The sequence below is a fragment of the Typopeltis vanoorti genome, chromosome 16, assembly GCF_054136105.1.
Source record: "Typopeltis vanoorti isolate ZY-2024b chromosome 16, IOZ_Tvanoo_1.0, whole genome shotgun sequence".
Classification (NCBI taxonomy): Eukaryota; Metazoa; Arthropoda; class Arachnida; order Uropygi; family Thelyphonidae; genus Typopeltis; species Typopeltis vanoorti.
The window spans coordinates 97,388,135-97,401,594 of NC_143564.1; the positions used below are offsets into that span (position 1 = coordinate 97,388,135).

General features: G+C 36.9%; 1 protein-coding gene across 3 annotated transcripts in view; it reads left to right on the plus strand.

The window, feature by feature from the left end:
- Positions 1–13,460, plus strand: part of mute (gon-4 like protein muscle wasted) — a 469,386-nt gene that overhangs the window by 384,520 nt on the left and 71,406 nt on the right. For all 3 annotated transcript variants that reach the window (XM_090406009.1, XM_090406011.1, XM_090406010.1), the window contains exon 21: positions 3,775–3,927. In XM_090406009.1, the coding sequence (XP_090262135.1) occupies positions 3,775–3,927 (153 nt within the window). The remainder of the gene's footprint in view (positions 1–3,774; positions 3,928–13,460) is intronic.

Consider the following 13,460-nt stretch of genomic DNA (forward strand, 5'->3'; position numbering starts at 1 on the left):
TCATTCTGAATAAATTTTCTGAATTTGATATGAATGGGATTTATACATAAAATTGGGGGAGTGACAAAAATGAGAGGTTATCTCCAGAAGTTGTATAAATGTGTGGCGAAGAAGGAAATGAGAAATAGATTTTCTGCATGTAGGGCATGATAGGAAGGTAATACTGCTGGCTTGTCATTGAATTTAATGTTCAGATTATAGATATGTTATTGCTGGGTGAGTGAGGACTAATGCGATGTGTCTTTTGAGTCTCCAGGGGTTTATTTTTTTAAAAATGTCTTTTTTAATTAAATAATTTTTTCTTTTATTTAAATTATTTGAATTCTTAATATAAAATGCTCATTGTTGTTTAATCATAATCATACTATATTACAGGTTTGTTTGTTTTTTGTTTTTTTTGCATGCAATTCTAAATTACGTGAACACTAAGCCATTTCCATAATTTTTAACTTAACACTTCTTAAGAGAACTTAAAAGATCTAACTGCTTATAGTACAAATCTAAGCTGAGTGAATGAACTTTTGTTACTTTTACTCACTTTGCTGTAAGAATATATCTTTTTCTTCTCTAAACTTTCATTTGGGACTTCTGATGTAAGGCTGAGTTTGTTGTTGATAATTGCACTGTTGTTAATTTAGAGAAATTTTTCTTAACTCTCTTGTCTCCATTGTTAAATTCTGAATGAAACTGAAATTAAATCCATTTATGTTTCATTCAGATTTAACATGCAATAGCATTCCTGGGGCCAATATTGGTATATCAGAAGAAATAAAGCTAATTGTAATTTATAAGCAACATTAGTAATTTGAGTAAAACTTTTCTATGCACATGTTGTAAATAATTATCATAAATTTTCTAATGTTTAAACTATGTGGATTTTGTGCAAATGCCGGGAGAAAGATAATCGGATTAGATAATGATGGCCTGAAACTAAACACGTGCACTAAGTAGGATGCACACGCGGGTTCCCTCCGTAAAGCACACTAGGGGAAAGTGTGGCACTAGGTGCTGAAAAAAGTAAGGTGTCGTGGGAAAGGGAGAGAGCAGGATGACGTAGAGAGGGAACATCGGGTGCATGATTTCAAAAGCGTAGCGGCGCTAGTTCGTGGCCTTTTTTTTTCTCTTCCCCCTGAATTGGAGTGGTCATCAGGACAGAGGTCGTTGGAGCACGCTGAGGTATCTATGGCAAGTTTGTTGGTCAAGGAGTAGCCCAGCGGAGCAGAGTTCCTGATCACCATGGAGATCAATAAGCCATGCTGAGCCAGTCGACCTGAGAGCGGCGAGCCGGACTTACCTTTTGGCCGAGATGTGTCTAGTCCGAGTCCATCAGTCGAATAGTGCAGATGAGATCAATTAAGAGAAGGATCAAGGAAACAAAGCTCTGTCGAGATGTATGTGAAGGTTGAATAATTCCCCAGCCTTTGGTAATGTAAAATTTTGATCTGTTATATAATTGTGTTGAGGGGAACAACCTGTAATTGTAAAAAGGACTTTAGGTTTATAATGTTTCGATTAATGAAAGGACTTTAGAGATTATGCTAAAGGAAGTAGAGGAACTTTAAGTTTTGGATGGAGGAATTGTGTGGAAGCACGTTGAGATAATTTTGTTATTGATAAATGAATGACCTTTTAGCATTGTTATGTGAAAAATGGATAGTTGACCTTTGATAGAATTTCCTACTTGAAATAATGTTTTATCATATTATGGGAGAATTAAAAATTTCAGTTGATATAGTCACTCCCTAAAGTTAGTGAAATTCTATGTCAGAATTTGTTAATAAAGTGTAAATTGTCTGATTTTGTAACTAAATGTTTTTCTTTGGTATTAATTGATGATTTGCCTGATTTCCTTTCTATTGCACCGCTCATTAAGTTAGGACCAAGGAGGGAGGTAAAATACAAGGGAGGCTACGACTGTGAAATGAATTTAAGTTATTTGATGAATTTAGAATTTAACAAAACTGCTTAAGAGATATTAGACAGTGTACTAAACGGAGTTCTAGTTCCTTGATTTTGCATTGTTCAATAGTCTATGATTTAGGGTGGTGCAGTATAATAGAAATTTTCTCTGAATCTGAAAAGGAACTGGCACCATCACTGAAACAAAGGAATTGGTGCTATCCAGTGGCAATCCCTTTGTCTTCAATCCATGTGCACTACTCTTAAGAAAGTTTAACGGCCCAGATTAAATATTGAGACCTGCATAGCAATTAAAGTGTATTAACTTGATGCATCAAGCAAAGAACGTTTATTGAAATTGGGTTAAGAAAATTATATGAGGGAAATACTCTGGATTAAGATCATAAATCACGACAGGAGAGAAAAGAAAAAATATTACACCATGTTTGTAACTATTCTGGTCTCCATTGTATTGAGGTCAAATGATTCTTAACAAACATATCTTCTGTGGTGTGGGAGGTGGAAAAAGAATATGAAAAAGGAATATAAAGGTGGTTACTTAAAATAATATAAACTGAATGGTACTAGAAAACACTGCACAGTCTTGTCATAAATACTGTTATAATTTCTACATATCCCAGCACTGCCCACAGAATTGTGCAAGCCTGGATCTGTTAGTAGTGCTGTGCACAGCCAACATTTTCATGTTTATCAGTAAGGAGAGAGTTGTCTAGTCTAGCTGTATGGGTTAGCATGCAGTGGGGAGATTATGAGAACCATGTAGCTGTAATAACACTTCACAAGGTTGGAATGCAGCCACCTTTTATTTTCAATATGCTAAAAACACTTGACATCAGTAGGATGTGTATGTATTGCACTATTAACTGTTGTAATGATACAGAAGACATATATGACTGCCAAAGAACAGATTAACCACGCTGCATTAAGATGCAACAGTTTGTGAGGAATGTGAAGACATTCCTTTGCCATATTCTGTGAGAACGCAGAAAGTGATGTCGCAAGAGATGAATGTTTCACGGAGAACGATGCCACATGTATTAATTGATGACCTGCGGATGAGAGCCCATTCTACTGGACACTTCCTAACACCACAACTTATGAAGCAGAGGGTGATAAAATCAAAAGCATTTTTCTGGCAGTATGCAAACAACAGACACAGGAATACTCTTTTCACAGATGAGAAGATTTTCGAAGAGTCATTTAACTGCCAAAACAATCGGGTATGCACCCATGTTGGTCATGCAACTAGTGCCATAGCAGCTAGGATTCAGAGAGGTCATCGCCCCCATGTTAGTGATGGTTTGGTGGGGATGACATATTGTGAGGGGGGTATCCAAGTTGCATTTCTATGAGAAAGGGATTAAAACCTCCACCAAACACAGTGCTGGAACCTGTGGTACACCCCCTATACACAAGGCGAGAAACAGACAACAGTGATTGAAGGTGAATGTGCCTGACCACATCTGATTGGCTGTCTGGAAGTCCCAATATGTATCTGTTGGACTTCAAATGGTGGTTGGAGATTGAGAGAGAAAGTGGCCTGCAAGAAACGACATCCCAGCATCACCAGCCTGAAGGTAGATTTGGAGCAAGCAGTGGTAGCATTTCTTCTGGATGTTGTGTGTGCCATTGTTGCTATGTGGCCTCACAGACCTTGGGCATGCATGAAGGCAAAAGGGGGACATTTTGAACATTGAGTGCTGCTATATGCATGTTATATATGTGGTTTCTATGTGCTGAAAGCTGTAAATGATCTACTGATAAATTAAAGGTTTATGTGCTTTTCAAGTTGTAACTATTTATGGCTAGACTAGGTATATCAACATCGTTTTTCAAACCTGACTTGTTTTACAGCTCTATGAAGATATCAAAGCAATTCTTGAAGATCACCCACCTCTTGTTAATGATTTTGTTGGTTTTTTATTACCTGAACAAGCAAAAGAATGTGGAAAGCTTGCTGAATATTTAACACTGAGCAAGATACGAGCCTTTTTGAGAAAGCTTGAGGTATGGTTTTTTTATTCATGTGCCTTTCCTAAAGATAGATCATCAAAGAATATTTTATAAATATAATTACTTTATATAGATTATACTGTAAATTATTTTGCAATGCTTAAATGATGATATATTATTGTTAATATACATGACTACATACATAACAAAAATATGAAAAATACAACAAAAATTGCAAAAAATAACAGCAAAATTTGATCCAATAAAAAACACTTCCACATCCATTTCACCAACACTAGTCATCAAATGATGTCATCTGTCTGGTTCTCCCACTCTCTCAAACATCTCTGATATGCACATCCACATCTTATGAGAATCAAAACATGATCTGCTGTCCTAACCAAATCCCAGTTGGCCTCCTCCATGATCAACTGGGAGGCCAAAATGTATCCCAACTACATTTTGCTTGATGCCTTCCCTTCCAAAGAGAGGAAGATATGCTTCTATTACATTAGACATTCCTTGCCAAAGGTTGTCAAACCTAGAAATCCCACTCTTTGATCTGCTCTGACTGATTCCCTTACAGCATTTTATAGCTTTAATTTTCTGCCTTTACAGCTCCTAATTCAAACAACCATAGTCTAATTACCTTGGGCATGACCCTGAACTGCACGCTCTCTTACAAGCAACATCTAACAAACGTTTCTGCTAAGTTAAGAACCTGCAACAACATAATACAAAAACTAATAGACATGACATGGGGAGCAACAGCTGATAATCTGCGGATTACAGCTCTTGGTGAGCCGAATATTGCTCACCAGCGTGGCTAAATAGCATACATGTTAAACTTGTTGATAACCAACTAAATAATACAGTGAGACCGATTTCTGGCACAATTAAATCAACGCCCACATACTGGCTTCCAGCTCTTAGCAACATTGTTCCACCGAATCTGTGCAGGACTAAGGCTCTCTTACAGGAGTATAAGAAAATCGTGGAGAACACAACCCTACCAATACAGATCTCCCAGACTTAAGTCTAGGAGATCTGTATTGGTAGGGCCCAACTACAATTAGCCCAACTACTAATACAATCTAACTTTGACCTGAAGCAAAGTGGCAAGAACAGTGGGAGAGCCAGACAGATGACATCACAAAATTTTCTCTCAAAGAATTACAAGAAAGTTTTGATGCTTTTGTCAGTCGTGGCTGATTTTTACTTTAAGGACACACAGGTTCTATATTTTTATGAGAAGTGCATTGGTAAGTCGAAGTCAGGCAAGTTATTAACAAACAAACCAATTTATTCATACTAAGACATGGTAATTACAACATAAAAGAGATAGGATTTCACACAGATCAAAATTATCTGGTTCCTTTCAATTCAGCTAAGTATCAATGCAACGCACATGTCTGGTTCTTAAATTACTTAAATCAACTCTTCTAGCCTTTAGCTTAAAACAAAGACAAATATTTACGTTCACATATACATCAGACACATGGTCAATTTCATACACATTTCAACTCCATTTATCTTTGATCATTAATAGAATTATGCTTAACTAAGCCTCTCATTCAATCTCCCTTCCAACATCAACTCTTAACATTAACAAATGCTCATCACTCTGCAGATAACAATCTCACAATAATCTAGAAGTACAGTTTCCGACTTCATAACTTTATGCTAGCAACTAAATGATCAACATTCCTTGCTCTAAGGTTCACAATCCATAACAGTTTTACATTAATCTTACTTGAAACCTGTCTCAGCCAGTTCAGCATTCAAGATTCTCGAGATCACGAATACAATCTTCTTCTTTCCTGTTAGAACTGCAAACAGACACTATTCCATGGCTACGATGATTCAGCATTCTCTGAGATCGCTTAAAGAACTTCCCAGTGGGACTTCTCGAACAGGTCAACACCTTAATTAAAAATCTCCTATCATCATCGAAATACTGCTAGTGGGGATATCCTTCCTCCATCTTTGGAATGGCTAGAATTAGGAACCTCTTCGAAGCGACACCAGAACAAATCAGGAACAGAGAGCGAGCCAGCCCATAGCCAGGAGCAGAGCACCTATCTCCTTTTTATTCTACCTTCATGACCGTGGAACTTCTTCAGATCAAGTTCCCTGGATGTTCTACCAGGAATTCCTTCCCCCTTACGAAATTGCTGAGTCATGGAGGGAAAACCCCCATAACTCACTGACCTTCGTGCCTGGCAATAGCCTCAGGTCTACAATTCTAATCCTGTCTGGGCTATATCTTTGTTTGTACAATATTGGCAGTCAAAATAATTTAGCAATTCATTCTAATATTTTGCCATATTACATAAAACACTTATGAAAAAAATGTTAATTAAACTACAAGTATTTAGCATTGACTTTCTTTCTTAAGTAAGATCGGTATATAAGAATTTTGTCATTCTTATATACCGATGTCATTCTAATATTTTACCAGATTACAAAAACACTTATGAAAAATTGTAAATTAAACTGCAAGTATTTATCATTGACTTTCTTTCTTAAGTAAAATTGGTATATAAGAATTTTGTGCAAAATTCTTTCTATACAAGATTTTACAATATCTATATCACGTTTACAACTGTTGTCTTCCCCAGTTTTTGCACATGTTCTGACATGTGGATCTCCTTAGATCATCCTGCCTGGTCTACATAGCAAATGCCAGAGAAATGAATTTTATATACGCATGGTTCTTTATTGGCAGATGTGGAGGTTTCAGTGGATGCAAAAATCCAGAAATCTTGTACTTTAGAATAGAACCACTTAAATGTTGTAATTAAGAAGTTGCTGCACTCTTGACCATAGCATTCATGATGTAGGTTAAACTGATCGTTTTTGACACCTTGTTTTGTTAGAAGCAGTTGTCAGAGGTGTGTCTAAAATTTTGTTTTCTTTAGTTTGTATCCATTGAAAGTAATGAGGTCGTCATTCCTTCCTTGTTGTACTGATACTGTAGGCTCTCCCCTATAATGTTTTAATCATGGTTGGTTTTTTGTATACTGAAAAAGTCAGCCATTTATCTCTTATGCTTTGAAAAGGATGTTGAGGAACAGGAATTTTCTGCGATCCTTAAGTTTTGAAGTGGATTTTATGTTTGGGTGGAAGCTGTTCAGGGAATCTTTAAATTGACCTAATACTTCTGTTGTTCTTGACCAAATAATGAAAACATCATCAATGTAACACAGTCGAGTTTGATTTTTATGGCATTTCGATGGCTTTTTTTTTTTTTTAATGGATGGTGGCATGAAGCAATATATAGCAACGTGCTGCACAGATATAAATCAATAAATAGGCTTATTAGGAGTAGCGATGGGGGGGGGTTTGCAGACCTATGACAAATCCTTGCATCTGTTCTAAAATTTTATCCTGGAATTTGAAGAGTATGTTTTTCATTCAATGTCTGAATAGCCTAACCTTGTCTGGAGAAAAAAGAGTTTACGAAGATGTTTCATTTTGTCATCCCTAGGGAAACTGGTGAAGAGACTGACTATGTCTGAACTTGCCAGGATATCTGAAGATTCTTTCTAAATCTTTTTCTTTTTCAATAACTATTCAATATAAAAATTTCAATAACTATTCTTTCAATAAAATAAAGTATTTTTTACATATCATGTTGTTTTTCCAATGTGTGGAACTACCAGACTTTAAAGATATTTTGTAAAGTTGGAAGTTGAATCTTTCACATCCACAATAGGGTGCAACTGACCTTATGGTTTTATTGATTTTTGATGCTCCATATATTCTTGGAGCTAAAGATGTTTTTATGTTAGAGATTTCTTTGGTTCTTTCAGCCAGCTGAGTCATTTTTTAATTGAGTCATTGGTTTTGTTTTTTATGTGCCATGTGGATCTAAGTCTAAACCCTCCTAGGTATTTGTGTATTCTAATAGGTTCTTCATTTTGGTTGTGTTTCATTTGGTCTCTCTCCATCAGTGGGTATGAACTGAAGATGATTAACAGTATTTTAGACACACCTCTGACAGTTCTTTCTAATAAACATGATTTCAAAAATGCAGCCATCTTACCTTGCATCAAGAATGTTATGGAGAATATTATTATGTCTATAACAAGAAATTTATGGACAGTGATGCTTCATTATTACAACATTAAAGTGACTTCTCTCCCAATGTACATGAGATCTAGGTTCTTGCAATGACTGAAACCTACATCCACCAGTAAAGAAACTCCAATAAAAACTCTTGTGGCATTTGCTATGTAAGCCAGATGGGATGATCCAGGGTGAGATCTGATGTAAAGGACATGAAAAAGAAAGGGAAACATAGATCAAGATTAGCCTTTCACACAACAAATACATTCCACTAGTTAATTTAGCAAAAAAAATAGAAATGCTCTAAACCATCTCCCCAACCACAGAAACACACCTAGTGTAAAAACAACAAAAACAGATGTTTAATTCCTACACCAAGTTTGGTTTGCATTTATTATGAATAGGCTTCCAGAAACCTATTAAAACCTAGAAAATCTGCAGGCCTTGATGATGTTTGTAATGAACAACAGCAAATCTAGAATATGATTCATATTATGCTGCAGAACATGAAGCAATAACTAGCTTTGTTCAATTGCATGTGCATATTGTTTAATCCAATAGTTTTTCACTCTGTTATATACATCATGTGTTATATGGTATTCTCTGTTGGGCAGATTGCTTGCAGGAGGTTCTGCCTGTGATAGCATGTTGGCTACATTGAGCCTAATATTGTTGGTCTTGCTAGCTGGGAGGTTGTAGAGTCTTCAAAATAGCCCAAGATGGAGGTTTGGCCTGTGCCTTCACTAACCAAACCTCCTGAAGCAACCTGCCCACCATAGAATATAAAGTCCTTCTACATCTAAAAAATAGCAAAATGAATAATAATCCTGCTGTTTTTTTTAAACCACATAGATTATATAAAAAAAATGACCACTCTTCTTAAAGACCAATCCACCTACCACCTACTATTTTACAATTACCTATGATTACTTACAACTTTACAACACCAACCCCTTCTCAGAAGAGACTATCCAAGCAGGAGAAAAATTATGCTCCCAGATGGCAGAGGAAAGGTGTTCCTCATGTAAAAAAGAAATAGAAGCGATTGATATGACCCATAGTAGCAGAAAGGCATGGAACTTTATCAACAGAATAAGGAAGATTTCACTAAGCCATATGAGCATCTGCAGCTAATCAAATTGCTCACCAGCTGCTGCTGAATGGAAAATTCACTAAAAAGCACACAAAAAGTAAGATACTTAGAACACCAAGTGAGGAACAAAATATGATTAACTCAGATTTCACCATCACTGAACTCAACGCTTCCAGAAACCTATTAAAACCTAGAAAATCTGCAGGCCTTGATGATGTTTGTAATGAACAGATTAAGCATTTTGGAACCAGGACTAAAGAGTGGTTATTAAACCTATACAACACCTTCCTCAGAACCCTAAGGATACCAACTATCTGGAGACATGCCAAAGTGGTGGCCTTTCTGAAACCAGGGAAAACTCCAACAGAAGCAAAAAATTACAGACGGATATCACTACTCAGCAACCTCTTTAAACTCTATGAACAATTAATTTTGAATAGGCTACAAACCCCTAATCGAACCCCATCTTATTGCCGAGCAGGCTGGCTTTAGACCAAGCAAATCTTGCACATCACAAATTCTCAACCTTACTCAATATATAGAAAATGGTTATGAGCAAAAACTAGCCACAGGAGCAGCATATGATACCATAAACCACCTCACACTCAGAAATAAAATATACAGAATAACTAGAGACTATCGCCTTGCCCTCCTGATCCAATCACTCTTGGAAAACTGATGCTTTTACGTGGACCTGGGGAGTAGGAAGAGCCGCTGGCACATCCAAAAAAATGGCCTCCCCCATGGAAGTGTGTTATCACCATTTCAACATCTACGTCACTGATCTCCCCATCTTTCCAGGAACTAGAAATTTTATCTATGCTGATGACCTGGCCATAGCTACTCAATCAAAAAATTTCAAGTCCATTGAAACTACTCTATCACTTGCCTTAAATAGTCTAACCACATACTATACCAGCAATCAACTAAAACCAAACCCCTTGAAAACCCAGACTGGCCCTTTCCACCTTAACAATAAGGAAGCCATCAGGAAGCTACATATTTCTTGGGAAGGCTCTAATATGGAACATTCCTGGAACCCAATCTACCTTGGTGTGACTCTCGATCGCACCCTCTCATATAAAACTCACATAGAAAAGACAAAGGCAAAAGTGAATGCAAGAAACAACATACTAAGAAAGCTTACCTCCTCCAAATGGGGTGCAGACCCTAGCACACTAAGATCTTCTGCCTTGGCCTTTTGCTAATCTTCTGCTGAATATGCCTACCCAGTATGGTCCAGATCCTGCCATGCTGAAAAACTTGATCCAGCATTGGAAAGCTGCCGCATAATTACAGGTTGCCTGAAACCAACACCACTAAAAGACCTGTATACTTTGGCTGGTATTGCACCCCCTTCAATTTAAAGATCTGCATTCTCAGCTGATGAAAGAAGCAGACAAATGAATGATGAACGCCATCCACTATTCGGCCAGACCGTAGCACCCCAAAGACTAAGATCCCGGCATAGCTTCCTGGCAACTGTTGAACCACCTAAAAACCTCCCGGAGACAAGACTTCACTAATGGCTTTCACTGTATCCTGAAAATAAGATATTCAGCTGGTATTCCAACAGCCGAACATCTTCCATGTGGTGCCCACTTGAACTGGAATACTTGGAAAAGCCTCAACAGACTTCAAACGACAGGACAATGCAAACAAAACCTCATCAAATGGGGCTACCTCACTGGCCCAGACAATTGTCTGGGCCAGTGAGGTAGTCCATGTCCATGGAACACCTTCTTTCTTGTCCCTTTCTTCTGTTGCCTTGCACAAAAGAGGACCTTATATCCTGCACAGAAAGAGCAGTTGATTGCGCAAGATACTGGAGGAACATCTGACCATATTTATTGTATATAAGTTATGTATAGTTTCCTTTTTTTCATATTTAATTATTATTCTGGCTGATCTCATTGTAATGTGTCCTAATTTGTTGTAAATCATGTGGTACCATGTACTAAATTTTGAACCCCACCTACACACAAATTACTACCATTCACAGACCACTAAAAAAAAATTTTTACTTTCTGGCCAGTAGATGTGGCCAACAAACTAAAACCCTATAATTCCAGATCCCTCCCCCATCCTATTTATGGACTTACAAAAATCCACAAAGAGGATGCCCCTCTACTCCCAATTGTAGATGGTATAGACTTACCCACTTACAGACTAGCTAAACTTTTAATCCAGTTATTACTAGCAGTACCTCATCACATATCAAAAACTCAGCCCATTTTAAGTTCAGTGTACAAGACTCACACTTCATGCAGAATTTCTTTCAGATATCTCAGCTCTGTTTCAGTTTACTATGACTCGGACTATTTTGTTTGGCAAGGAAAATTCTACAAACAAATTAAAGGTAGAGCTGTGAGCTTCCCTCTTGTGCCTGGTGGCCAAGATATTAAAAAAACACAATCTTATTACCACTTATAAACCACACAAAAAACTAGTAGCCCTTATCCACTGCCCCAAAGACTAGCTACAACCTCTGGATTTACCTGGAGTGTACCAGTCACCCTTCAGCTGCAACCTTTCTTATTATGGACAAACGGGGCAGAACAGCCAATATCTGATTCCACCACTACAGCTGCTCAGGATTAGAAGACAATGCCTCGAATACCTAACACAGGATCCAGTGGAAAAAGCCACCTTATGCCATCGAAGCAGCAAATCTAACTTTGAAAGGCTTTTTCGTCGAATCTGATGCAGCTCTTACCAACTATCCCAACCTAAAGAAATATGGTTGTAATAGACTACCCCTTATATCAGAAATCCTCATCTGCAGAAAGTCAGCCGAATGGCCAAGAACACCCAATCAAAGCCAATAGATAGCATAATCTATTGGCTTTGTATCTCCCTGTATTTCTCCTGTTTTCATCTTTGTTACTGAAGTGTGCCTGCATGCATGCATTTAATACTATTGTATCAATCCCCTGAAGATGCCAATTTAACGTCGGCAAAATATAGAAAATAGTAATTAGATATTTTTAATTATTATCAAGCTTAAGTTGTCAATTTCCTTAAACAACATAAGACAATGGACAATCAATGTATAAGCCTTAACGCCAGGATTCTAGTTATTCTTCTGAAAGTATAGACGTGAATAAAAGTCCTCATGTTTATTTTGAAGCATAAAATTTAATCCATCTGTGTTTTAAGAAAAGGAGTGTTCTAGAAATTTTCTTAATTAGCAGTTATATATTCTGAAAACAGTAGTACATTTTCTCATCAAATTACAGAAAGCATGGGACAATTTGTCCGTGTCCAGCCTGAATATGGTTATACAGTCATATGGCAAACTTGTGGAGATCCCAGGAACAATTATAGCAGATAGTTTGCCATAATGAATTTCTTTTAACATAGCATTTACCTGTGGTGTTTTGATTGACAGCTGACTGAGAGTTGACTGTATTTACTGTGCTCGTATGTATATCATAAAATATTATCATTCCAGAAATAAACCAAAATGAATGATAAGGGAATTAATGAACATAATTCTTAAAAGTAGTTTAAGACATTGGCAAGTTAACAGTTTACATTCTGCTATAAAAATTATAGGAAAGTTAGTAGTGGGACTGATAAAAATAATATGTATTAACTCAGAATATGAGAACACATTTTTATTAAGATCATTGAGGAAGATACATTTAACAGAAAAAAAAAAAAACGAAAAAAAAATAATTGAATCATATTGGTTCTATAAAAGATAGTGCAGGAGATAATATAAACTAAGCAAGATTGCTTAACAAATTAAATCAATATTTTTCAAATCCTCTCACCTATATACAGTATACTGCACTATATAGTATGCAGTACTGTATAATAATAAAGCAAGCCTTCTATTGATGCCACAACAAGAGGTAGAAGAACCTATATGCACATAAATTCTGCATGTGGGATACAGGTATGGGTTGGGAATGAAGAAGTTTATTGAAATTTTTCTTGAAGAGCTGTTTGAAGATTTATATATTGTATCATGTACTGTATCAATAAAATATCAATAAACTTCTTTCCCAATCCTCACCTGTATTCCACATGCAGCATTGATGTGCTTATAGGTTTTTCTGCTTATTCTACATAAGATCAATATTATTATTATTATTTGACACCTCCAGGGAGTCCAAGGACTCATCGAGGGAGGGCACCTGCACTACTACTCAGTCTACCAACTGACCGCAACTACACCAACACCATCTGCCGCCGACCACCACTATTATTTCCGCAGACACTCACAAACATCCATGCCCACAGCGGGATTTGAATCCACAGCCTTTTGGCTGGAGAGCAGATACGCTAACCACTCGGTCAGCCAGGCTGACATAATAGAAATAGAAATAAAAAATAATAAAAGGGCCTGTCTAAGTGATTGCTCTCTTGATACACAGATTTCTCAAAAGGCAATTAATTTCGTTGTTGGTAGTTA